This window comes from Amblyomma maculatum, chromosome 3 (genome assembly GCF_055883805.1).
Source record: "Amblyomma maculatum isolate TAMU_Amacu chromosome 3, ASM5588380v1, whole genome shotgun sequence".
Taxonomy (NCBI): Eukaryota; Metazoa; Arthropoda; class Arachnida; order Ixodida; family Ixodidae; genus Amblyomma; species Amblyomma maculatum.
In genome coordinates this window covers 174,030,519-174,058,394 of record NC_139346.1, presented here as the reverse complement: position 1 = coordinate 174,058,394, position 27,876 = coordinate 174,030,519, and the positions used below count along the sequence as shown (strand labels likewise).

General features: G+C 45.0%; 3 protein-coding genes across 3 annotated transcripts; 1 reads left to right on the top strand and 2 right to left on the bottom strand.

The window, feature by feature from the left end:
- Positions 1-1,717: 1,717 nt before the first annotated feature.
- Positions 1,718-4,442, bottom strand: LOC146196990 (methionine synthase reductase-like). Its single transcript, XM_084598704.1, has one exon. The coding sequence runs from the start codon at positions 4,213-4,215 to the stop codon at positions 2,074-2,076; it is 2,142 nt and encodes a 713-aa protein (XP_084454830.1). The 5' UTR covers positions 4,216-4,442; the 3' UTR covers positions 1,718-2,073.
- On the top strand, positions 4,432-6,462 carry Ctu2 (Cytosolic thiouridylase subunit 2). The gene has a single exon (XM_084598705.1). It carries the CDS (start codon positions 4,516-4,518, stop codon positions 5,779-5,781), a length of 1,266 nt encoding a protein of 421 aa, XP_084454831.1. The 5' UTR covers positions 4,432-4,515; the 3' UTR covers positions 5,782-6,462.
- Positions 6,463-9,449: 2,987 nt separating this feature from the next.
- On the bottom strand, positions 9,450-26,878 carry LOC146196988 (uncharacterized). The gene is made up of 4 exons (XM_084598706.1): positions 25,647-26,878; positions 25,436-25,531; positions 25,192-25,291; positions 9,450-23,151 (listed from the first exon to the last, which is right to left on the bottom strand). The coding sequence occupies exons 1-4, from the start codon at positions 26,490-26,492 to the stop codon at positions 23,114-23,116; spliced, it is 1,080 nt and encodes a 359-aa protein (XP_084454832.1). The 5' UTR covers positions 26,493-26,878; the 3' UTR covers positions 9,450-23,113.
- Between the last annotated feature and the right edge of the window lie 998 nt (positions 26,879-27,876).

Genomic DNA, 27,876 nt, shown 5'->3' with positions numbered 1-27,876 from the left:
GCTTGCCTGCTACCACTGTTGGAGCCTCTTCCAGAACAGGCACTCGAAGAGTGACGCGCTCCCAAATAAGCATACCCAAATTTCCTAGAAGGGAAAGAGGGTGTAGAGAGGGGGCGAGAACACCGCAGAGTTTGCGAAGCTGTGCTCCTCTCCTCCGGCCCGTTAGAGAGTCCTGGAATTTTCCCGAAGCCGTGGTTCACACGCTCGGTCCTCTCAAGAACACGATGAGAGGAGGACCCGGTCCGAGCGTTGAGATGCAGACGATTGCGGCTGTATCTTCTCCCCCATTCCAAACGGTGTTCGCGGCTCCCACCGCAGCATGCGCGGCGACGTGATCCAGGACGCGTAATCAACCGCACTTATGTCGAGAAATTTTTCGGTACTTCCATATGCGCCGCTTTCTCCGACCGGCGCACCGTAACACTTGTAATAACCACTGCAGCCTTACAGACATGTTTATTTTAACTCGCTGCAAATTCGACTAGAACTTTTCACAGCCTCAAGCGGTTAAAATGTAGTCAGTATCAACTAGCTATTCATTTATTAAATAAAAACAGCCTTTCCCACATTCGCCAATTGCCTTAAAAAGCTAATATTCTATTCTTCCTATGTGTTCCAGAATTTTCAAGAAACACAATGTCTTGAGCATTTATAAGGCTGCAGTTTAAGGTATGCATAGAAATTGGTCAGAACTAAGGCTCGTTGGTGTGTGTGTGTGTGCGTGTGTGTGTGTGGTTATTTTATTATATACACAAAAAGGAAGGAAATATGTTTGCCAGCCCCGGTATCTGCTATTTGAAGCACCTGAAATGGGGTGGCGGAAATAAAGGGATAGCGAGGAAATCAAAGAGGTGAGTGATAGGGAGAAAGGTCAGGGTAGGTAAAAATAAAAAGAAATATATACATTATGACACAATATACAGTAGTTTGGTTCATATTTCAAAGCTGTAGTAACAAAGACCCACAAAGCATTGTTGTGTTTGGGATACTGTAATTTATTTGCTCTTTTGTCCAACAGCAACGTGCCATTAACACAGAGCTGTCACGCTAATTAAATGCAGCAGCTCACTAGCTCGCTTCTGTAGAAACAAGCAGTGAATACATTAATACGCATTGATAAAAATTGGCCATTTCTGCCAATACAGACTTTATAATTTTCAAAAGTGGCACTCTCAGGTACTAGATGATCAAGAAAATATAATAGCATCAGGAAAGGGTGTAACAAATTTAGTGCGCAAATTTTTTGTATTCTTATGAGACTTTTATGAGGGAGAACCAAATAAAGGTTGAGGGGGAGCTTCAGTTTGCAAGGCAACATTTTGGTTCAACAAAGGGACTTGTCTTCATCCATTTCGTCCCCTCGTTCAACCCTATTATCATTCTCGGAATCATTCATTCCGGTATTTCAGTATAAATAACAAAAGCTAATACCAGAAACCGTAAAGCATAGCACGTATGTGCCAAATACACTTTTAACACCAGATGCAGTCTATTATAGCTACAGGGCCAAAACAATGCCTAACAAGTTCCAGGCACATAGCCAGAAAATATTTTTTGGGAGGATCCCAAAGTCAATTTTAATCGAGCCCTACCAGGAGACCTTAAACGTGTGCCTGACAAGTACCTTTCTGGTATGTTATGGTTATAGCCCTATTTTAGTAAATGATGGTCTAAAAAATACGTCCTTATCACCAAGGGATCAGAGTACACTACGGTATTTAATGATTGCTCAATAATTACATGTTTTATTGTGCAGCTATTGCTAGCTATTTAGGCATAAACAAAGCAACACTGATGCAACAGCTTCTTGGAAAAATATAAAAGTATAGCAGAAACATTTAACATTGCATAAAATGTTAAAACAACAAAACATGGAAATAGTACCATGAGAATTGATAGAACACTATAAAACCAAGCCATGCTGGGTTGTCTGAAGAGCTAGTTAGAATTCAACAGTAATGATAGTCCCCACAGCATTGTTTTCTTCATTGCCCACTGCAAAAATTCCCATAAAAATCTTACAAAATCAAAATAAATCGGATGATGAAGGAACACAGCTCAGTTCCAGCAATTTCATGCTGTCCAGATGTCTTCCAAATATCTTGCTTGCTTCTGCAGTTGTTTTATAAACATAACACCATCTTCCTTTGTTGCTACAGTGCCTTCATTAATTAAAATTTCTGCAAATGTGTCCTTCACACTTGTTGCCATGCTGACTGCATCCCCACACACATACACACAGGTACTGGGCAAAGAAATAAGCCGAGCTATATCAAACTGCCAGAGACGCATGCTGTCTTGCACATATTTTCCCCCACTGATCCAATTTGACGCACCTGAATCGTTTTCTTTCATTTTGCATTCTTCAGTTCTCTTTTCTTTGAGAGAGGAAACTGTTTCCTTCAAACAAAGCTCAGAAGCAGAGCCTATATCACCAGCAGAGCGTGAAGATTTGTTCCCCTCAGATTTACCAGCTGCATTTTCACATTCAACGTCTCTTGAAAACGAAACAATTAGCCGTGACAGCGCACCTTGCTTCAGCAGCTGGTTCAGCTCATCTTCATATAGAAAGTCCAAGTGGCGGTGCCGACAGCCTGTAAACAGCCAAGTTTCTGAGGTATCAGCTTCGTCACTTTGAAATAAAGCCTTTCTCCGCCACTGTAGGTATGACAGAAATGGGGCCACGCCAGAGCCTGGCCCAATCATAATGATTGGCACATTCAGTGATTCTGGGAAGCAAAAAGTTGCGTTTTTTCTAAGGTAAACGCCAACCTTTTGCCACTGTGACTCACTGAACGATAAAGATGTAAAGCTTGACACAAGGTCTCGCTCTGGAGACCACTTTTTCGCAAGCCCCGTAAGCCACCCCGTACAAAGACCCTCTTCATTGCTTCCCGGTATGGGGCATCGTTTATAGAGGATCTTGAACCGCCGTGGAATTTTGTCGTCCTTGTTGAGTGACCAGTTGCACACTGAATAATAGCGTGGTAGTAGCCGGGGTAAATGTTCTAGTAAGGCAGCGAGAGTAGGCTTACAGCTCCTGAAGGCCTTTAGGACATCAAGAAAAGTGTTCCTTGCCTCAAGGATGAAGCGTATGTAGTCCTTGCTGCCTTCCCTGGAGCTTAGCTCCAGAAGGCGTCTTTTTTCACTAGCTTCAGAAGTGTATTCTGCTAGTGTCCGCAGAAATATTTTCTTGGGGATGCCCCTAATGTCACAGCAAGTCGTCAACAACCTTCTCACGGTCAGTGGTTGTTTAGGCAAGTGTTCCATATTTCTAGCCGTCTTTGAGTGAGTCACACAAACAACCTTAGTATCAAGCACTTCAAGCCTTTCAATAACGTAATCCACTTCTGCAGTGCGATTTACACAGAGAAAACCGAAAGAGTCACCCGGTTTGATATTGATCTCAGATCCAGCATTTACTGGCAGCTCAAATTCAAGTTCCCAGGCTTCTTTGACCGCTTCTGATGAGGTCAGGCAACGCGCTGATGTGAGAGCGGCAGATATTATTCGCGACTCTTGGAAAGGCAGTGCCTGACCACCTTGCCAAATGTCACAGTGCGGAATCTTATCCGTTTGCGGAACGTCGATTTGCACGGACACCAGAGGTTCTTTCATCAACGGGAGAGTGAGCTCCGTTGACAACGATAGACTACAGCTGGTCAGGCTCCTTTCGTCCATGTTTTGTCCTGGCAAGCACTGGTGACTATGACCCGGTCTAGCAGCGTCAGAAGATAAGCTGGAAAGCAAAGCAGGCCACAAATCAGCGATCCACGGTTCGATAACAACCTCCAAGCCCACAGCGTCGTCTGCGTAGCCCGTTTCGTAGAATCTCACCGCGCCCAACGCTTCAAAGTGAGTGTCAAAGGTTCTGGCCCCGTTGCAGAAGTTGTTGTAGTTTGTATCGCCAAGACCAAGTACGGCGTACTTACAGGTCCCAAGGAGGCCAGCTGGCGCCTTGCGTAAGTAACGGAGAAAGCGGCGTGCCTTTTCGGGCACTAGCCCTTCGTCTGTAGTCGACGTAACAAGAACGAAGCAGTTCTCTTTTACAAGGTCAAACTCACGGCTGAAAGTGCTAACGCAGTGCAGATCGGGCAAAAATCCTCGCTCGATGGCAGCGTTGTTGAGTCTGCGTGCTACTGCCTCGGCTTGTCCAGTTTGCGAAGCATAGAGGAGAAGAAATCGCCTACTTTCAGCCCGTTCGTCCGAACACATTGCCCCATGGCATGCGCAGGCATCGGCAGTTACTGGAGTTTTCTGAACACACTACGGATAAGGAAAGGCAAGGCTAGTAGCCGCGAAAAACGCACGTGGACTTGTTTGTGAGTCACGAATCCAAGGGCACAGGCTCCGACTGGCTTCAACCACTCTTAGCTGGCTTTGGCTAGATTTAAAATCCGGCCGAAATGAAGCCAAGTCAAGTCCCGCGTGTTGTCTAACACATGCGTACCATACACATGCGCACATGTGCAATACGAATAGTCGCTGCCTATGTCTTCTGCGTGAACAAACACGATGTGCTCTAATTCGTGCGACTGTGATGAGCTTACTGAGCCCGAGCTCATAGCTAATGGTAACGCAGACGTTATAGCGACCAACAACATATGCAAGACCTGTGGAGAGAGTGCTCATCTCGTGCTTCGGAAGAAAGATCCATACTGCAAGACATGCTTCGTCGCGAACTGTACGCACAAGTTTCGGTCAACTTTGGGAAAATCTAAATTGATAAAGCCTAGAGACAAAGTTCTGGTCGCGTTTTCCGGCGGTCCTTCTTCGGCTGCCATGCTTCAACTTCTTCGCGATGGATTCTCTGAAGACGCCCACAAACGACTTCTCTTCGAACCGAGTCTCGTATACGTGGAAGAGTCGTCTGTGTTGAACACCCATAACTCCGAAGTCGCGCTCAGGGAGTCAACAAATCTCATGAAGGAGTCAGGGTTTTCGTACTACACGTGCCCCCTGCACATGGTATATTCAACGGAGCGCTTGAAGCTAAATGCATCGTCTCATAGCACCGAGGTGACTGACGCCGAAACGTCACAGTCTGCTTTTACGACAGCCTACCAGGCGTTTAGGACACTAACAGATCGTGAGTCGTTTTATAAGCTGACCATACGTCGCTTGCTCCTCAAATTGGCCAAAGACAACGGCTTCGTCAAGGTGTTTACTGCCGAGACCGGTACCTTGCTGGCCGCCACGTTGTTGTCAACGATCGCTCTTGGCCGTGGAGCGCAACTGAGGGCAGAGGCTGGCTTTCTCGACGACCGCGATCCTGAAGTGCTGCTCCTGCGTCCTATGCGCGAGTTCACGAGCAAGGAGGTTGCGTTGTTCAACGTGCATCGCAGCGTACCGTTTCGTGTGCAAACACAGCCAAGTACAGCCCTCGAGGCACGCGCTAGCATCTCCAGGCTGACGGGAAATTTCGTGAACGGCCTGCAGGAGGACTTTCCAGCCACGGTGTCCACTGTGTGGCGAACTGGCGACAAGATCGGATCGCGACCGTGTGCGCGAGGTGCTTCCAACACTTGCCGGCTGTGTTTGTCGTCGCTCGACACCGTGGACGTGGCGCCGTGTTCAGCGGTGGCAGCACTGCAGCTTACGCGAGTTGTGTCGAGGCTGCAAGTGGAGAACGCGGAGACAGCATCTGAAATCGCCCGTGGTAGTGGGGATGTCAGTTTATTATTCTGTTATGCTTGCCAGGCACTCGTTACGCAGGGCGATTCAACTGCCCTGTCTTTGTTGTGTGATGTTACTGGAATGAGTAGCAAAGGTGGAAGTTGATTCGGAAGTGTTTTTACTGGCTTAGAAATACGACTACAGAGTGCTTAAAAAAAAAAAAAAAAAAGGCCATCCTGTGCCATGCTTGTCAGTACATAGCTCATGTAGATTTTGTCGACTGGAATGAAAGTGCAGAACATGTAGACTGTAGCATGCAGCTAGACAGGGATGGATTAGACAGGAAGCAACAAATGCACCGACTCTAAACTTTAATGCAGCTTGGCGTTGCACCTTTCTTGTTCGTGTCTCTGCCACAGCACACTTTAGTCATGTGAGATTACTTCAACTGCAGATCTGTCTCACAGTACTTGCAGGCTATGGAACTATGGAAAATCCATGGTCAACAACTGTGCTCATTGTGCTGCAGTGCAGAATATATACATCTATGCTTGTATACGAGAACCTATCTTGTCAAATTGCCTTGCAGCCGTAGCTCAGTGGTTAGGGAGCTTGACTACAAAGTCGAAAAAAGTTTGACCACACTTCAGCCGTGTTTTGATGGAAGCAAAATTGCAAGGTACGGTTTGGTTTAGTTTATGGGGTTTAACGTCCCAAAACAGCTCAAGGCTGTGAGTTGTTGTGGTTGGAAGAAGGAAAAGAAAATGCACGGGCCTGCTACTGGCTCTGTAGCTGAGCCACCTCCGCTGCCTCGTGCAGACAGAAGAAAAAAAAAAAAAAACAAAAGGAAGAGGGAAAGAAAGATGCGCGCCGCAACAACAGCCGTCGTCCACCACCGAAGCGGTGGCGGGTGCAATGACGGCCTACAACAGATAACAATTCGGTGGCAGGCTAGCCCCCCCCCGCAAGCGGCGGTGAGAGGCGCTGTAGTGGGGTGCTCCGCAAATTTCGACCACCTGGAGTTCTTTAACAAGCATTGACATCACACAACACATGGGGCCTTGCTTTTCACCTCCATTGAAAAGCGCTCGCCACGGCCAGGATTTGGTCCTGCATCCTTGGACAGACTACTTGAGTGCCCTAACCACTGCACCACCACGGCAGGACTGAACTGCAAGGTGTTCATGTATGTTATAGTGTCAGTGCATGTTAAGCTACTTCAAGTGGTCTTTCAATTATTCAAGGCCCTCCACTATGATATCCATTGTAGTCCAAGCCGCTTTTGGACATGGATGAGCTGCTGCCCATCTCGAGGACCATTTGAAAATACACCCACTTTGAAAACACAACCTGCATAACTGGCCTGGAAAATTAGCATTCCTACTTCAGAAGTGCCTCTGTAATACAAAAACTCTATGTATAAGACCATGTTATAAGGAAAACTGTTCTGCTACTCAACAATGTTGTTTATGAACTTAAGGTCACGGCACAAGAAATCTCTGCACAGCGCTGAGTTTTTTTTTTAAGAGTAGCTGTATGCTTACACATGCGTGCTTTTATTCCTACACTGGTGGCTATGATTTTTCTTACTTTTTTCAGGACTACTTCTTTACATCATGGAAAGGTGAACTGCTGTATTGGTTGCAGCAATGCAAATTCTAATTAAGTGACCCTGCCAATGATGCACATGCGAATTAGTGTGGAGTAAAGTTTTATGCACATCATTAGCATGCCACCGATATTTTCATTGTGGGGCGTAACTGGCAATTTTGATGTGATGGTACATTGTTTAATGTCTGTCTGGGGCCGCAAATGAACCTCATATGCTCACTCTAGTATAAGGAGCCACATGTGGTGTTTTTGATTCATCACTCCTGTTAGTGCTCAACAGAAGTCCAGTTTGGCTGAGTAAATTTTTGGAACAGTGTCAAGTCAAGGGTTGGTGTGCTTCTGTGTCACTCGGCATTTCAGTGAGCTCGCCATCAGAAATGCTTAAGCTGAGCAATGGAGCCCGATGGCGGGAGAGCTAGGAAGTGTTATAGCAGTAGATAGCTTTGGGAGTTATTTGCCCGAGAAGAAGACTGCTCGACTTTGGCAACGATGCCAGGATTATACGGCCACTCACGAATGTGATAATGTCGCCGTGGAAAGTAACCGTTTTGATGCGACTAGAAGAAATGCTTTTTGTGTTTACACTTACTGTCGTTTACAGTGGAGACAGCATTTTTTTCATTTAAGCTCAACTGGTAGCAAGCTGTCACCGAATGAGATGATGTACACTGTTTTTATTGTATTCATGGTGTAAGTGTGAGGCAGCATGCTTTCACATTCACTAAGGCTCACGCAGAATTTTTTCAAATCCTAACCTTATCGAGGCACGCCACTATAGCTCATATATACTCCAGTTAGACTTCGGCCTATCCCAAAAATATTTGTCATGTTAAAGAAATAGTCATGCCACAGCAATAAGTTTATTGCATTCTTCACGATTTTCATGAAATCAATGCCACACTGTGGCGATGACGTGAACTAAGAAGTGGTCCACGACATCGTGCTTGCTGCATTATACAAGCAGTTTGCTGGCATAAATATTTTGACAAGGGTCGTGTTACAAAGATACGTCTTGCGAGAGCTATTAAATGGAGAAAAAATGTGCGCACAGTATGTAAAAATAATAGCCATGAACCTAAAGCCTAAAGTCTCCACTTTTACTTTTTTTTTTACTTTTCTTCAAAAATTTGAACTCAGAAAAAGTCACCAATGGACATTAGTGGTTGTTGTCGAAGGTAAACGAAGCAGCTTGTACACTCCTCAGTCATGAACTGATGCTGGTGAAACAATGAGAAAGCTCATAAAACAAACGAGAAGCGGAACCTTAAGCTACAATGCAAGCAGCACTATCCTTTATATATTCCCTTGCAATGCCTCAAGAGCAGCATTAAAAGGGGATTTCCGCTCAAATGTCATTCTGTTGCGAAAGGTCTACTAGCTCATGGTTCTACTGTACTGAGCTCCACGATGGGCTCATAAATGTTCCAATATCTGAACAGTAATCAGTGGAGTAATTTTTACAGCAATATTTTCTTCTCAGCACATTAGCGCACATAGTGCCACCCATTCTCGCCAGTTGTCGACGGCGGCGCCTTGCTAATTGTGCAGGCCATGTGATCGCACGTTCCCTTTAGCAGCTGAATGCTTAATTGACAAAAGCCTTTTGCTTTGACAGGGCTCCGGAAGAAAATTTTTCGCAATGCTTTAAGTTTGTCATACTTGAAAGTGTTCAAGGCGTGCTTCAGGAGAATGCGAGATTGCTTCAGTTAAAAAATAAATACTGCAAGGAAAAGCTCCAACGATGCTCCAGGCACTTGCAAATTGTGTGATATAATAGCTAGCGCTAATGCAGTTCTGTTGCCAAAGCTCAATGCTCCAGGCACTTGCAAATTACGTGATATAATAATGCAGTTCTGTTGCCACAGTAACTCGTGTGCACACAACCAAATATGAAGTTTCTCAATTACCTTTCAGTCCTGGGTTCGTGCAAAAGCTACATTTTATTACAGCATGCAGAAGAATCTGCCATTTGGCACAAAATGTCCGCCAATGTGAACTAGATTAGATTAAAAGGCTCCTGCTATGTACCAAGGGTTTAGCAACTGCTTTCAAAGATTGACTTTTTAAGCATATCTGTGCATCAGCTACCAACAATATCAACACATTGGCTGTTAAATGGCAAGTCTCCATCAGAGTCCCAAGTTAAAAATAAAAAAGGCCAAAAATATGCATTTTAATTCCATGACATACTTAAACACTGCACGATCATTCCTGCTCTGCTATGAAATGATTAAGAAATGGACCAGCCTCCATGCAGAACATTGATACTGAGATTTGTGTAGTATTTCATGCAGTCGTGCAGTGAACACTAGAAACAATGTGAATTGTTACTGACCGCAAATGCTTGCATGTTTTTCAATTAAAAGAAAACAGCCTGCCAGCACACTTTATTCAAACATATCCCTGCCAGCACTGAACTTCTGACTTAAAAGTTGTTTTTATAACTAATTTTTATGCACTAATGCTTGAAAACCCTGCTACCATGGCTCAAATGACACAAGGCCTAGCAAACAGCTATGGAAAGCTCGAAGAAGGAAGGTTATTTGCACTGTTACCAAAAACATACCAATTCTTAAAGGTGATTTTAGTAGCGGTCAATATCATGGCACAAATGCAATGAAGTGCTTCCAAAACAACACATTTGCATCTCCGGTGAAGAAGTGGTACATTTACGACGGCTTCCACTTTCTTTTTGTGTCAGGGAAGTGGAAAAAGATGTCGAAAAGAACTATTTTCCCTGTTATGTCAATAATCGAAGACAGCAACATTCTACATTTATTTTACATTTTTATACAAGGTAAAGCCCCTGGTATGGCAGTACAGAAAGTAGGGAAGAAAATAAAAAGGAATGTTCACTAATACAAAAAGCAGTGCAAGTAGCAAAAGCTGAAAAAAATAAGAAATATTATACATTAACATACAATGCAACCCAAGGTGGAATAAAATAAAACATGGAACAGTAAATACACCAAAACGTGATGCATCGCAAATCACAGACCATCAATTGAGGCCATCAATTTCCTCGGATACATGATTGGATGAGACAACCTAAGCCCAATGAAGCACACACTGGATAGGATCCAAGGCGCTGGATAAGACCAACCACTAAACGCCAAGTTTGGGCATTATTGGGACTATCGGGTTATTACACAGGGTTCAACCCAAAATACGCCACTCGACAAGTGTACAGAGGCTGACGCCGATGCCGCTGCTCTCTGGACAATCACCAACTGTTGTGAAATACGAAGTGACAACCAAGCCAATCTTGCAAGCCATTACAGGTGACGCCGATGTCACTGCTCTCTGGATGATCACAAACTGTTATGAAACACAAAGTGACAACCAAGCCAATCTTGCAAGCCATTACAGGTGACGCTGATACCGCTGCTCACTGGACAATCACCAACTGTTGTGAAACACGAAGTGACAACCAAGCCAATCTTGCAAGCCGTTACAGGTGATGCCGCTGCTCTCTGGACAATCACCAACTGTTGTGAAACACGAAGTGACAACCAAGCCAATCTTGCAAGCCATTACAGGTGACACCAATGCCGCTGCTCTCTGGACAATCACCAACTGTTGTGAAACACGAAGTGACAACCAAGACAATCTTGCAAGCCATTACAGGTGACGCCGACTGTTGTGAAACATGAAGTGACAACCAAGACAATCTTGCAAGCCATTAAAGGTGACGCCGATGCCGCTACTTTCTGGAGAATCATCTACTGTTGTGAAACACGAAGTGACAACCAAGTCAGTGTATTCTGAAAATATGCCCGATTCCTGCAAGCCATTACAGGTGTTCAGTTTATACTTCGACAATGAAGTACTTGAAATAATAGTACTAGAGATGAATCACTTTGCATCGCAAATATCAAAAAAAGGTTGGCATGACATAGCGAAAGAAGAGCTGAGAGCATATTTCGCCATCTTGCTCCTCATGAGTATGAATTCCATGCATCATATTTACCTCTACAGGAGCAGTGATGAATTCAACGTTGCTGAAATCTCCAACATCATGACATTCAAACGGTTCCAGGCCATACTGAACTCTTTGCACCTTATGGAAAACGAGAAAATCAAGTGCTGTGATGAAGAAGGTTTTGATAGACTTGCCAAAGTTTGAACACTCTAAATGAGTGCTTCCATACTCAATACAAGCCCTGAAACCACCAGGATATCGGCGAGTCGATGGTTCGCTTCAATGGTCGATCAGCATTGAAGCAGTATGCGGCCATGAAGCCGTTAGGGGCTACAAGGCCTGGTGTCGCACTGATTCTGCAACCAACTATCTGCGCGAATTTCAGATTTATGAAGGAAAACCTATTGAATGAGAGGTCAACCTGACCCTAGGAGAGCATGTTGTTCTATCACTCAGCAGTTAATTGGAAAAGGACACTCTATTTTGACACTTTTTTCACCACTATAAGACTAATGGAAAAACTGCCTGAGAAAAGATCCTGGCTGCTGGTATTGTTCACAAGAAAAGAAAGGACATACCCCCTGAAATAAAGTACAACCAGCAGCTAAAGAGGGGACATAATGTTTGGAGGGCCAAAGGGCATATCAATGAAGAGACAACAGAACTGTCACCATGATCTTCAAATTTCATGACCCCTGCGAGATAGCTGAAGTGAATCGGACACTAGCGAATGGGTCTAAGATAGGCGTGTCTTGTGTCTTTTTGAAAAGTGGTCTTTGATGACTACAAGTACATGGGAGGAGTGAACCGTTTCGACCGGAAGCGAAATGTATGTGTGTAACAGGAAGCCCAAGAAAGAATGGCACTGGTTGTTCTATTATTGGTTGGGTGCTGCAGTTACGAATGAATTCATTCAGTACTCTCATATTACACCATCGGAGTATTTGTGGCTTCGGTAGGTTCTTGGCAGAGAACTAATCGCTGGGGGAACCTTCAGAGAGAAAAATATATCGCTCCCATTCCCGCACAAGAAATGCGGAAGAGAGTCCGGAGAGAAGATGATTGGCGTTCCTTAGGAGGTTAGATACTTTGGTGCTACCCACCACTCAGTTCCAAATGCAAACCAAAGAAGATGGAAGTGGTGTTCTACAGAAACGAAAGAAATAAGAACTCTGTTAACCTGCACAGCCTGCGATGTGCCCCTTTGCGCAACTTGCTTCTTCCTTTTCAACAATGGAAAGTAGACAGCGGCAGGCATGCTCATGTTTGTTCTTCTAATGTGCCAGTGAGTGGATATAGAATGACATTCTATAGAATTTTTGTCTTAAGTGGGCTTTTGTATTTTATGTCCTTTGTTGTTTTTCTGCCCAAAGCAATTTTACATCATAAAATAAAACTTTTCCTTTTTTAAGCGGATGTCTTTCATCGGTCAATGGGACGCACATGCACATATCGCACTTTTTCAAATGCACTCATGGGCAGTTGGACTCATATGTCCCACTTCTATTTTGAAAACTGTTAATTCCATCCAGAGAGATCAAATTTTGCATGTTTCATAAAAAGCTGATAAGAATGAGAATCCTGCTTCTAACTGCTGGCGCACATTGCTCACATGTGTGAGGTGGCTGTCGCCCCAACCCTGCTTGCCAGCAGATGGCAATAGCAGTCCGTCGGCTGAAGGCCTGCAGTCCTGCATTTGTGGCGAGCCTCAGCCAGCCAGCGAATGAGCCGCCAGCCGCCAAGCGAAGCAGTCGGGTGTTGAAGCTGCGCTCTGCGTGCCTTTGTAGCCTTTGTGAACTCATTTTATTACACGTTTGTGCCCTGTCTAATCATTCAAGCCATAGCCCAGCCTTCACACTTGATGTCTCACAAAGGGTTAAGGAGAGGCACTGATAGCGGTGTGCAGCGGCACTGGCATCACTATCAAAGGCTCAGGAGGCTTGTTGGGATCATATATGCCTTTTAACTATAAGACTACACATTTCGGCAAAGGAACTGAAACTACCAGGCAGAAATATGGTACCAGAGGGTAAAGGTGGTTAGCAATAAGAGTTTGCTAAGAAAAGTAGGAAAATGAAATAAAAAAGGCATGGTAAATCTTCCCTGAGCAGGCATTCTTAGAAACTACCAAGTATCAATAGTTTTCGAGTCACAGCTCTACTTTTGCTATGGTAAACTGTCAGCATTACGGCGACAAAGATTTTTATCTGCCCGTGGTAGCCTACAGCTACAATTACTTTAGGAAGTGCAAAGTGAACTCCATTCTCCACTGCATGCCGCTGCAGCTGATGCCAAAGCACTTACTGCCTGCCAATTAAGTTGTTGGCGTGGCATCTCTCTTGTAAGTGCTGTGCTGAGAGGATTCATTTGTGGTTAGGTTGAGCTAGTTGGTTCATAACATATGCAAATAAATAACAGCACAAGTTAGACGCAGACAAAGAAGAGGCAAAGATGCAGACAAATGCAGAACCAGCGAGACGCAAAGCAAGAACTACATAAGCGAGACGCTTTTGTGAGCGAAACAAACACATGTAACAACTTACAACACTCTATTTGTCTTTCAAGGAACAGCAATAAGCGAAAATAACACTTGAACCAATGCCTCAAGTATGTTAGCTGCGATGCTCAAGTGATGGCGGAGTGAACGCCGCAGCCACCTCTGCTAACAGCAAGCAAAGCTGCCCCTCCAGCCGATTAGACTTTGAAAACGCTGCACGCCACGGGTAAAGCGGGAGCTACACTGGAATGGGTATAAAGCAAGAATTTGGCAGACGCGTGGTGCACGAATAGGAGCAAGCGATCACTAGAATCGCCAATGCCGTGCGCCTGGACATAAGCAGTTGCCCCTAAGGTTAGCACGGCAACTAACTGAAGTGAGGTGTACCGGCGACTCACACTGCAAAGTGGGTGATTAGGCTGGAATTGTAAAAACAGAGGAGGCATTGGTCTGAGCCAGTGAGGAATTGCTTCGGGGAGCCTAGATGAGTGGCCCTATGGTCACTTCGGATCGGTTCCCTACTACCACGAACAGCTGAGCACTTACCACTCCCAATTTATGCAAGCACTCTCCTTTATTCCTACCTTCTAGAGTGCCTTGCATTGTATTTCCTTTCACTTGCAATACAGGATGATGTGCACAAATGCTAAAATTTCTGCTGTCTATCTAGTGCCACCTACTACGAAATTAAATGAAGCAGTTTCGCTGATTCCCTCGAGTAATTAAATCATTGTACTTGCACCCCCGGCCCTGTGTCCTGCCTCCTGTCAGCGGATGGTCAGTCGTGGCCCCATAGCCGGTTCGCCACTTGGTCCTGCATAAGATCTGGCACTTGAGTTGGTCTCCTCTCTCATCAAAATTGATGACAGAGAGTCAGAGATCGTAGGGGGACGTTGGCAGCATCTCATTCTTTTTTCGTGGCACCAAGTCGTTGAGACTATTCGTTATATCCTATCAATAATTACAAATTGCAACCTGCGCAGAAAAGAAAACTGTCGTGCACTGAAAAAATTTAGAGCAAAGTATGAACGCACCAAGTGAGTAATGTGCTTGAAGCGGTCAGCTTAACAGCATGGCCGTCGTAGTGTGTTTATCATTCAGTGACTGTGTTGTACACCAGTAGGCATGCTCGCAGAATTTTCTCAACCACATACCAACCACGCAAAGGCCTGTATCAGTTTTCCTGCTTGTCTACACAAGAAAACTGCAGCGCACAGCCATAGCATTGCTTCACCATGTTCGCATGTTAGCGGCAACGCATGTGTGGTAGCAATGAGATAGCACCGTGAATACAGTAGTATAACCGTTGTATGTTGAGTTTTTATGGCACAAAAGCATCCAAGGCGTATTGCAGATAGAAATTAACGAGTTTGATCAGATGCGGTGATCCAGCCTGGGCCCATTTTGGCCTCTGGAACCACCTCGCTTGCATTTGCAGCTCGAGTGATCAAATCTTGCGCGTGAATATGCTCTGTCACAACCTCCCAAAATTATTGCATATGCAACATTTAAGAACTTCGACACATGCAGGTTCGTAATTCGGGACTCTCAACAGGTGCCTCGCTCTGTGGGTTTGAGACGATACCTTAACAAAACGGAACAGTTCCTGCTTTCTGTAAAGATGCTCTGTATTTCAATGCAAAGGACAGGCATGCAGATGAACGGTTTCTACCAATACTGGCTACATTACTGAAGCCAGTCGGCATCATTTTGTAGACTTATACTTAGGAGGATAAGTACAGTCGTTCACTGCCAATTTTGCCGTTAAATCATTGTGCAGCTTTTACGATGCGCCGACCGGCCGTTTCTCTCACATGCGCTGTGTTCAGTCACCTCCCGCGGCAGTCCACAAGCTGTGATTTTATCCGTGTCCAACAGATGGCGCTAAGGCACTTTTAATAACATTCGGAAGCATCGTTTGCATTCCTTTACTTGTAGCTGTCGTGTACCTCACGGTTGCACGCAACACGAAGCCAATGACAGTCCTGGAGTGCATCATCGAAGACGTAAAGCGATGGGCCCCACAGCACAAAGTACTCTTGATGGGAGACTTTAACGGACATATACAACCCACCTATGGATACCAGGACCAGAACGGTGAGCTACTGATCAGATGTGCGCAGGCACTTTGTCTGGAAATAGCCAACCTTAGAGCTGACTGTGAAGGTGAATTCACCTAGTGCGCCCGCAACAGCAGCACCGCAATAGAGTATGCACTAATGTCCCCGAAACTGGCAGCACACGTAATGCAGGTCCACATTGACGAAGACGAACGCTACAGCCTCCGACTATCGTTCTCATCCTCCTCTTGGCACAGAAGATGTACAGAGCACCGTGACCCAGCCCGTCGATACCTGCCGGCAACATCCTACGAAGCTTTGGACAAGCAATTCAAGCAGAGCGAGAAGCGCACACAAGCCACAACGTACGATGCTTACGTCACACAGCTGAAACGCATCATGCGCCAGCGCGAAGTGCGCACCAGCTCAAGGGGTGGCACGCAAAAGAAGCTGTGGTGGGACCAAGAGGTGATCCAGGCACTGGGAGCGAGGCGAGCTGCCACACCGTAGGCAGCTCAGACTTTACCCGGCCAAAGACTGCCGCCCAGCATGGGAAGAATATCTCCGCTGCAAGCACCATATGCCAAAAGTTGTACAAAGAAAATCGCACAGTGCAACCATTGGCAACTACAAGCAATCATGAGTGCAGGTCACGACGGTAGCCGGCAGATTGGAAGTATGTGGAGGCACTTGACCACAAGCCACCGCAATATGATATCAGGAACGAGGCTACAGAATTGCCAGCCACCGACCTCTCCCAACTTCTGACACGCCACCTGGAAAAGGTTTACGACCAGCCGACATATCAACCGCGCCTGGACCACATTTCCGCTGGCTTGGTCAAATGTCTGGAAACACAGGCACAAGACCAACTCGCCAGAATCTATACTGACATCATCTCAGGTGACGCTACACTTGCCAGTTGGCTTCAATGACGAGTGTCTCCCATAGCAAAGAAGGGAAACAACCGAGGTCTTCTCTGAGATTACAGGCCGATCACAGTAACGAGTGTGCTGTACCGCCTTTTCGCCCACATACTGAAAAAATGGATGCTCACCTGGGCTGAAACGTATGGTCATCTCACTGAAATATTGTCTGGATTCTGACATGGTCGACGACTAGACGACAACATGTTCACCCTGACCCAGTGCATCAAAATCGCATGGCAGGAGTCACGGGGACTTGTTGGATGCTTTCTGGACGTAGCAAAGGCATACGACAGTGTCCCCCATGAACCTTTGCCACATCGAATGAAGGAAATGGGCATGCCACAGGAGTGGACGAACCTGCTGGACCGCCGTACACCGGCAACACAGTGGTGGCCAACCTCATTGGCGGCACATCGAAACCAGTTGCTGTCCGACAGGCCCCAAAGCAGGGATGTCCCTAAAGACACCTAAAAATTTACCTATAGACACTGCTCATGACGGAGGCCAAGACAGCCACTGCCGGACTGCAAGCATCAGGTGACTGCTAGAGCGATGCGATCAATATCTTGCAATGTTTTAGGAATCGGGAAGTACTGATTCAAGGTCACACTGAAGGCCTAATTGATGTGAAACCTGTGTTCTTCGTAAAGAATGTGCCAGCCCTGTGGCGGCTTTATAATGAGGTACAGGTTCACATGTCGGGACTAAAGGCGCTGGAAATCAAGGAAGATGGCTACCAGATGATGCTGTATCCTGTCCTTCTCTATGGTCTGCCAAAAAAGTTTGTCCTGGATCATCACCACAAATACACCGAGACTCAAAAGGCAACGACGTCAACAGTGAGCAATGACTAGGGGTCAACAAGCTCAGCATCAGACGCAACCCAGATGACACCTCTGCAATTTTTGTGAGGTTTTTCCGCTTTAAGTTGCAGAGATGCGAGAGATTGCTGGAAGATAGACTCAAAGAAATGCATGGCAAACCTCCTCCTTTTGATGAGCACGAGGCATGAAATGAATGAAGGAACGTTCACTCTTCTTCAGCCTCAGCCCTGAATGCTGCAACATTTTGCATGGAATGCGTGTTTTGTGACCCGAAAGGGCATGACAGCCACTAGTGCGCATTAAGGATATCAGGAAACAAAAGCAATCCCTGTAGCGAAAGGAAGATGATTTCGGTGCACGAAGAATGAACATCGTTCAAGACAATGCAGAGTTCGCATCAGTTTTAAGAAGTGCAAACACAGACAAACGATAGCAATATGCCACCCTGCTGTCAACAAGATGGTTGGCCGAAGAAGGGGCGCAGTCAGTAAACGTGCATGCTTCAAAAGCAGGAGAGGACCACACTAACCACATTGTTCTAATGCCTAATGTGACAGCCCTGAACAAGAGAAGTAAAGCAAGAAAGGTTTTGGTTTGGTGTTGGTTTGGTTTTAGTTTGGTTCAATGGGGTTTAACGTCCCAAAGCGACTCGTGCTATCAGAGACACCGCTGCGAAGGGCATCAAAAACTTCAACCACCTGAGGCTCTTCAACATGCGCTGACATCCTACAGTACATGAGCACCCTGCTTTTCATCTCCATCGAAAAGCAGCCAACACACCCGGGATTCGATCCCGCATCCTGGGGCACAGCAGTCAAGCGTCCTAACCACTGCACCACCGCAGTGGGGCCAAGAAAGGTTTCTCGGGTTCTCTTTGATAGTGGCAGTCAGAGAACATTCACTGCAAAAAAACTGCTCCAGAAAACTCGGGTGCAAACTATTCAACACAAAGATATTGTTGTTTGGAGTTTTCGGAGGAAAATAAAAGCAGCGCATATTCTGGCGTGTCGAGGAATGTCTATTGCGAAAAGACGATCCTACAACTGTTGAGGCCCTGGAGACACCTACTGTACGCAAACAGGTCACTCCTTGTCCAAATGAGCGAGTAATGTAGGCTCTGGCAAATATTCGTTGCCACTGGGTGACGAATGCCATCATCCCAGCATGGCAGTAATTGGCGCGCTGGTGGGCTCTGACCACATTTGGGAGTTTTTGACTGGTGAAGTTACGAAACTCGACGATAGGCTAATGGCACTTGAAACAGTGTTTGGCTGAGCAGTGTAAAGGCAGACTTCATTCCCTTGCACAAGAGGTGACTTGAGCCCATGCAGTCATATTGAGAAAAACAGTTGCAGACCAAAAAATTGAGACTATTTTGAGACTTTTCAGAGAGTTAGAAGGCATAAGGCATTAGTGTCTCCAATACACTGGCAGATACCTCTGACACGTATCTGTGGTAACGCTTTATTAAGACAGTAAAATTGGTGGACTGGCAAAGTGAAGTGAGGTTTCCTTGGAAGGAACAAGTAGATCTTTCAGATAATCGAACAGTAATAGAACGAAGATTTTGTCTATTCATAAAAAAACCGAGCACAATGCTTACTCTAATAAGGGAGCATGATGGCAAAGTGCAAAGCTTGGTGGCTGAAGGCATAGGCGGAGCTCGTGCCCACTGAGGCTTGTAACGACGATCAGCAAGTTTGCTACATGCCCCACCAACCCGCACTTCCTGCAAGCAGCAGCGCAACAAAGCTGAGAATTGTCTACAATGTACCGCCTCATGGATCGGGAGCAAAATCTTTTAATGGAAATTTAAAGTGCGGACCAAACCTATATTCAGAACTTGTTTGGCTGTTCAATTGCTGATGTCATCGAACAGCGCTAGTGGCTGAAGTGGAGAGGGCATTTCTACAAGTGCGGGTGGCACTAGAGGACAGAGATTCATTGTGGTTTTTGTGGTATGAAAGCGGTTCCGATGTCGACAAACCAATCCTCAAAACCATAGAGAATGTCTTTTGGCGATGACGCTTTGACGTCACTTTGAAAGTGCCAAAGGCGAATACCCCCATCGGAGTTCCTCAAGGGAAGCATTTACTTCGATCATTTGCTGTGTGGCGCTGCCGACGATGAGGAAGCCACAGAAATTTACGAGCAGGCAAGTGGCATTTTTTGAAGCAGTGTCAATGGACTAGCATGAATAGGAACCAAACAGCGAAAAGGTGAAGTTAATTTTCTCAGAAAGTTGTCCGAACGAGTGGCCGTTAGGTCAGCCAACGAACTTGTTAAAGGTGCTTGGTTTCACATGGCAAGCAAATGAAGACGTTGTCACCGTTTCCTTAGACCCCATGGATAGAATTTTCCAAGGAAAGGATCAACAGAAAGCACTTCGTACTACAAACAATGGCATGACTGTACGACCCTCTTGGATTATTATTGCCATACAAGGCAATATTCCAGGAGATCTTGAAGGAGAACCTTTCATGGCACGAACAGCTGCCAGCTTATATACTGGAGAAGTGGGTTCAAATTGTATCAAGATCTTACACCACTTAATCTGCAGGTTCCCCGTACCAATGATGCAAACATCGCAGGAGGCCTGAAGTGCAGGACGCTGCATATGTTTGCAGGTGCCAGCACAAAGGTGTCGTGGCCAACCTTTGCACTGAAAGCAGTACTGGGCAGTGCACATCCACCTTTGTAATGTCAAAATACCGCATGGCTTCAGCAAAACCTACCGTATTTGCAAGGCTGGAGCTGATGGCTGCATTGCAGGCGTCGCGAATTTTACAATGCTTTAAGTCCAATCTCGAAGTCGAGATCAACAGCGTGTATCTGTGAACAGACTCCATGATCACTCTGAGCTGGATCCATGGGGATTCGGCAAGGCGGAAAAAATTAGTCAGAAACCGTATCACTGAAATTCAGCAAAACACAGAAAGCACGACATGGAAGCCCTGCCCAGAGAAAATGAACCCTGCTGACCTCATGACCAAGGAATCGACAAGCACGCAATTGAAATCCAGCAAGTTCTGGTGGAGCGGGCCGCCATGGATTAGAGGAGCAGCCATGAAATGGTCAAACCAAGACTGGCAATTTCACAGCTGAAGAACTTGAACAGAAAAGGACGTCGGTGTTTTAAATTCCACCTCCGATCAAGATGACTACTTGCTGGATCTGAAAAAATACAGCTCTGCAACTAGAGTGAATTGAGTGCAAAGGTAAATTTTCTGGTTGTGACTGCTGAAGAGACCTCAGGCCCTTTGACTCCTGAAGAAATTAAACATGCAAAAAAGTTTTCAGTGAAAAGGTCTCAGAAGTCAGCATTTTCTGAAGAACTAGAACACACAACCATGTCTCAAACCACTCAGCCTTGAAAGAATTTACTCAGTGAACAGATGAAAATGGCCTACTGACGATTCAAGGGTGGATCTGCTCAGCGAATACAATGCTCAACGAACGGCACCCGACTATGCTTCCCAAGCAACATCAATACACAAATCAGCTGGTGCACCAAGCTCATCGACAGCTATTCCAAGCAGCCACCAGATGGTGAAAAATGTGGTGAGATCATGTGTGGTGTGTAATCAGCATAGTGGTTCACATTTCGTTGCCCCCAACGGGCTCCTTCCACCTTACCGAACATTCTAATTGGACCCGTTCCAGGCCATGGGCCTTGACTTCGCCGGATCCTTCATGATGAAAGAGGCCGATGAATGCTGAAGTCATATATTGTGCTGCTTACATGTGCTGTAATGTGGGCCATGCATATAGAACTCTACAGAACTTGTTGCAGACATGAGTACAGAACGACTAATCCAGGCGTTTCTGACAGTTTGTGCGGCGAACAGGCTTGTGCCAAATTATTTACTCAGACGTTAGTTCGCTTAGCCAAGCCTTTAAAGATATGGGCATTTTCTGAAAGCTTCTGTGGCACCTTGACACTTAGAACCATTTTGCCAATTCAGGCATTGAACAGAAATCAATTGTTGAGCACACACCGTGGTGGGGCGGGTTCTACGAGAGGCTAGCTCATAGTATCAAAAGCTCACCGAGAAAAACAATCTGATCTCAGCACCTAGACACTATTAAGTTGTCAACCATCTTGGCTGGGGTAGAGGCAGCGATAAACTCCAGGCCCCTCACACACACTTACGAGGACCCTAAAGACGACATTCCATTCACACTGACTAATTTCCTGAGTGGAAGATACTTAATAGCTTTGTCTTTGCTTCGGGGGCTCTGCAAGAAGGGTGGATGTTGAACCTTTTTTACTCTGGGCAGCTGTGTCATTCGGCTGCCCCAAGCGGCTACTGCTGCAGCAGGGGAAGACTGTACAGTGCCCTGTTCAACCGCTCTACCCCTTTTGTAGATAAATTCAAGTTCTTTAAACCAACACAGGTCTAAATGAACTGAATGAGCTGCAACAAAAACATTGGACGTGCCAGTTGTTACAGGACAACCAGTCAATACATCAAGCAACTTAGCTTATTAGGCAAACTTTTTCTTATGCATGAGGGTTGCAAATTATCAACTGTGGCCCTAATGTCCTGAAATGTGGGAAAAAGAGACATAGTGAGGCCTCTGGATTATTTTAGCCCATGTAGAGTTTTTTTTTTTTATCATGCGCTGACATCACTCTGATTAAGGTTGTCTGTATTTTATCTCCATGGAATTATGCACACCATAGCCAGGATTAAACGAGCAATCTTAGGGTCACCAACCGAATTCCAAAGCCATGGTGGCATTACATACGTCTCTTGAGTAGCGCTTAGGCATCTTTTTTAGGCATGTTTCATTGTTGCGGCAAGTTTCTTTTCAAGGTCAAGTACTGCGTATCACGGGTACTGGCATCCAGCTATTGTAAACAACGAAATATAATACTGTATGCTAAAAAGTGCATGTTTTCACTTGCCAAATAAATGAGTTAAATCACAGTCGTTGCAGCACTAACAAAAGAAATAAAAACAGGCAGGCTGAATGAAAACTACTTCGACATCTCATGGAACGAACAGCACAGACATCCAAAGTTGCAATCATCATCTGCAATGGTGGTAGCATAAGGCAGCTATCGTTTGTGTGCCTCAGCTGAAAAATGTTAGCTCTGCAAAATGAGATGTTCTTTGGGGAGTCTAAACCTTACGGTACGATGATGTACCCTATCAAACTGCTTTACGTAAGTTGACATACAAATGATTAGCATTGTTAACATATATGAACAAAAAAAAAAAAACTGCCCACAAGGTATAAACAAAACCATGAGCTATAATCAATGTTTTGCAAGCTTCTTGAGACCTTTTTCCTCAATGCAAATCATACAAAGGTCTTACCACGTGTAGTCATCAAGTAGCATTTGCAGCAGGCACACGGGTTTCTAAAACAGCTTACTGTTTAATGAGGCCGTCTTCTACACAAGAAAAACATCGAAACTCGGAGATGTCTAAAATTCTACATCTTCCTTCCAGACAGCTAACTATACTTATCTGCCATCCAGTGCCTCGTTTGTTGTCCGTTATGAGTCATTTGGAGCACACGTGAGGGCACAGTCATCACTTTTGCCATACACTGGCGTAAGGAGACACTGAATACAGCTGCATTCTCCGTGAATGTCCAGGTGTTGACTAGAGTTGCACCTCTTGAACAGAAGCTCACATCATCTAATTTGTGTCCTTCAGCATAAGGTTCACCTGTACTCCTGAAATAAAAAATAAAAAATGGCTAAGAAGGGCTGTAAGGACAACACAAATGGCACCAAACAAGATGGGATTAGTTAATGCTAAATGTAATATGCGGCGCAGCAGTTAATGTAAAACAGACTAGATGATAGTATCCCCACCTACATTTAAATACAATCCCGTTAAGCCGTGATAACGGCCACTAAGGTGCACGGCAGCTGATGTACATTCAAATGTGTGAGCACATGCATGTGTATCCCACTTTGCCTGCCTTGACCTTTTTGTTCATTTACTTGATTTTTACACCACTTGTAGCTTCCATCAAAAGTAAATATTTTCCCACCTAACCAAAGTATTTGGGCTTAAAAGAGAATTTGTTAGCATTTTAATGTAAAATACCAGCGGTAAATATTTTGCGGGGATGAGCAAAATTTTGTGCGAAGTGTCATAATTGATGGAAAGAGAAACACAAACACTGCAACTTACCAAGTAAACGCATCAAGGAGCTAGAAAATAAGGTATATTTGAAAGGTGCATGTTAAGTTTAAAGGGGCAGTCTACTGCCGGAGACTAGTATATAAGAATATTCTAATAGATCTCAGCAATTGATTTGATTGCTGTAACGGTAGAAGAATTTACCGTTCAGGCAGGAATTCATCTTTTAAATTAGTCAAGAATGTCATGTTTGAGCAGATGGCGGCATCATGCTGCATCGTTTCTTCGCTGCTAAAATAATGGCTACCTCCACTGTTTGAGGTGAATATACTGCATTTTATTACTTCGCCACAGCGTCACAAAGACAGTTATGTTGATATCAACTTGAGGCAGCCTATATTTTCCCTCTTATAAAGAAAAAAAAATAAAAAGCTACACTCATTTCTCGATCTCGCTTCATTCACTTTTAAAATGCATTCCAGAAAGAAATCACAGAACCAAACATTCCACTATATGTATAGTTGCAGCACTGCTGTTAGTATTTGTGGTAGATGTCACCAAGTTTATTTAGGCTATTTATTTTATTTTATGTAACGCTATCTAAGCACTCTAAATTATAGTTTCAACAAAATTTGTGCATCTAAATTAATGTTACACTCTGCACGCAACCTAGGCAGCGTGGCTGTCGTGTTCGTAGAAGTGAATAAAGTTACTCTACTAAGTTTATATAGTGTCCACGATGTCAGTGTTTTTAGACGCCGTATACCACTAAAAACCATGACTACAGCAGAAAAAGAAGTTTTAAACTGTGCTGCTCTGCTTTGCAGTAGCGCAGCTGGGTATTTGTTAATTAGGGAATGGAGCTTTCAAGTGACGCAAGAAAAATATTGTTGGAAAAGTCAAAAGATCATCTTTTAAACTGCAAAAAAAGAAACGAAAAAAAATGTGTTGCTACTTGTAGAAAAATATACCTGCATAACAATGGCGGGCAACACATTACACTGCTCACTGTTTCATACATCATTATTTATTGCATTCACTGCAAGGAAAAAAAAAAAGCCTTATTTGAGACACGAAAGATTCAAAATTTACCTGAAGCAAAGAAATAACTGCTCTGTGCAGCACTCTCTCGGAACAATATGGAAGTTTTGTGTAGATAAAATTGCATGCATAGCATGTCAAAGCGTTAAATGGAACCACCAAGCCAGTCACAGAAAAACCGAAGCAGGTCTTTTGTGTTCTATAGCATGCATTAACGGTTCTTCACTATGAACAGTAACCTCGCAGCTGCCTGCCCTACATGTGTAACTATATAAACACAAAATAAGCACAAGCCAAAGTTTAAGGGAAACCCTAAAGGTGAGGTAGAATTTGTAATAAGGGAATTATTACTAACTGGCACCCACCTAAGCACAGCCATTCGGCTACAAACGAAAGCTGTATTTGTAGCCGTCCTGATTGGGGGGATGAATTGTTTCTGAGAAAGCGGTATAGTTTACATTTGTAACTGTATGGTTGCACTTAGATGGATGTCAGTGAGTAGCCACTTCCTTATTACAAAATAAGCATACATAGCAAAACACCGTATGCGCATCCATACCACTGATATAAGCACTCAAGCTTACCTGCGTTCCTGCCACGCAGACAGACCTGCACAGCTACACTACGCCCAGTGCGAAAAGAGGATGTCTGTGTTCCGAAGCTCTGCACAGTAGCTGTGGGTTCCTGCAGGATATAGCAACTGCGCTCTATTCCCATTATTCACAACTTTGCAAAAATAAATCACGAAAATGTATTCCTAGGCAAAGCCCATGCAGTAAATTGTGCATCACGACAAGGTCAGTGAAAGAAAGAGCACCTGGTACATACCGTGGACACATCTACAAGGCTTGCAACACACATGTTGGGTTTGTTATCTGTTGCAGCAATGTTTTTCGGGCAAGCTGTAGAGACCTTGACCACATCCTAAAAGAGCAACAAACTTCACGTCACAAAACTGTTTATGAATGGTGGCAACACACGTCAAACATTTGGCCACAAATCGTTATCAGATTTCAAGAAACAGTAGTTGAACGCTCACAGAATTGTTGCTATCTTGATGCAGTGGCAGGGGCTGCCCATTTGCCTCTTTGCCCGGTAGTATTGATGGAACGGCGTATCTGGATAGCTTCCGAAGCTTCCAGGAATTGCCGAACGACTCGCACAAGGATGCATCTCGCACGTAGTCGTCCGGTAGAAAATGGAGCGAGCACACCTGCGCATACTGAGATATCCTGCCTTTTGTTTTTCGTAAGGGCACAGCACATAACCAAGCGGACCGCCGGGGTTCGTCTAGCGGCACTCTGTGATACAACACTCTAGCACCAGCAATGCTACTGCCGTCCTGCGACTCGGCTCGGCTGTTAGGACAGCCCACGACATCACATAGTCTTGGCAGTTTTTTTGCATTAACTGTAGTGTTCACATGGCTAACGTACGTTGGGCAGGCGCCTGCATCATAACCGGGTGCCGCCGTTACAGGCTTTGCCTCGTCGGACACACCAGTCACATCGACCTTTCTTGATACTACAGTGCTGAACTGTTGTTGACCTGCAGGAGACCCGACTGCCCGGATAAGGAACCGGTCGGCCGACGAACCGTCGGAGACTCGTGTGATCTCGACCCTTGTTGATGATACGGTGCTGAACTGTTGTGGCCATGGTCTACTATCTGGAGAGGAGCCAACTGTTCGCACCACCGTGGTTTGAACAAGGCACTGAGCCGCCGGTGAGCGGCTGCCCGCATTGGGATCGGGGCCCGCCGCCACCGACGCCTCGTCGGACACACGTGCGACGGGACTGAAACGTTGCCGTTTTCTACCTCGAGCAGACCGGGCTGTCCGGATAAGGCAGTGTGTCTGTGTACTTTGGCTGTGAGAGGCGCACATGAGGCTGAACTAGTTCACGCTAATCTGAGAGGCGATGATCTGAGTATCGTATTCTGCCGCGCAAAACAGGACTGACAGTACCACAAAGAAACGATAGTGCCTGAAGCAAAACACTCTACAGTCCACTGCAGGCACGTGACCGAGCAGCGGCGGCAAGGCGGCGGTACGGTGGCGGCGGAAAATGAACTGGCCCCCTTGTGGCTGTCGGGTCGACCTTGGTTTGGCCTGAGTACAGTCGTACAGTGTAGCCCGAGTCCCTGCACCATGGCCCTTGTTTAGCTAACACATTTCGGCTTCTTTTTGGTATCAGTGCAGCAGTGGTTGTACATATAACGTTGTGATATGAGCGGACGTTATCGCGGCAACAGCCGTTATGGTCTATTTCTGGGTTTTTTTTTGTACGAAGTGTACGATCTGAATGTATACGCACTTCCAGCTGAATTACTTGGTAGCAATGTGCAATTTCCCTTGCCTAATACAAACTTTGAGGAAAATTAATGGCAAGCTTACAACATGAAACGGCAAATAAATTTTTAACATGTGAAATATAGATATGTGCTCGTTTTATTGCGTGGAACACCTGAAAGGTTCATGATCATGGCTGTCAAATCCTTTCAGCTATATTTTTTTGCTGCCTCATAAAAACAGCTTTATTTTGGAGATAGTGGCACAATTTCACTGAAAAATACCAGAAAGTTGAAAACATCTAACCACTTTTCTTTCTACTTTCTTACAATTTTTGAATCAGATAACAATGAAAACTGTCTACTAAGTAATATTCTTCTGAATGACAGTCATCTGAAAAATAAATGCAGAATTGTTTTCAGAAGAAATTGTCTACTGCAATTATAGTGAAGGTAACAAGAAAACTTGGGAAGATATGAGTATCATGAAAGAGAAGCACTGGAAGTGGTAGGCGAATATGTCTACTTAGGAACCACGGATCCAGATCATGAAAGAGAAATAACTAGAAAAATAGGATTGGGATGGAGTGCATTTGGCAAGCATTCACAGATTACAACTAGCAGACTACCGGTATCGCTTAAAAGGAAAGTATACAACAGTTGCATCTTACTTGTACTCGCCTATGGGGCTGAAACGTGGAGGCTGACGAAAAGGCTTTTACTTAAGTTGAGGACAACACAGAGGGCTATGGAACGAAAAATGGTGGGTGTAACATTAAGAGATGGGAAGTGCGCAGAGTGGGTCAGAGAAAAAATTAGCTGGGGCTTAGCTTTTATTAAGCCCGGTAGGTTGCGAAAGCAATAATAGCATGGGTACGCTATAGTTCCGTTGCTGTTCTTCTGTTTCCTGAACGTGTCTTTACCGCATAGTTGCAATCCTATGTTCTTGACTGCTGAGTGAACGGTACGACAAAGAGTCT

Excerpts from the sequence above, each read along its gene's own strand:
- LOC146196990 (XM_084598704.1), bottom strand. The coding sequence starts at position 4,215 with ATGTGTTCGGACGAACGGGCTGAAAGTAGGCGATTTCTTCTCCTCTAT.
- Ctu2 (XM_084598705.1), top strand. The coding sequence starts at position 4,516 with ATGTGCTCTAATTCGTGCGACTGTGATGAGCTTACTGAGCCCGAGCTC.
- LOC146196988 (XM_084598706.1), bottom strand. The coding sequence starts at position 26,492 with ATGTGCGCCTCTCACAGCCAAAGTACACAGACACACTGCCTTATCCGG. Across the intron at positions 25,292-25,435 it reads GCCTTGTAGATGTGTCCACG|GAACCCACAGCTACTGTGCA; the intron begins GTATGTACCAGG and ends TATATCCTGCAG. Across the intron at positions 23,152-25,191 it reads TCTGCGTGGCAGGAACGCAG|GAGTACAGGTGAACCTTATG; the intron begins GTAAGCTTGAGT and ends TTTTTATTTCAG.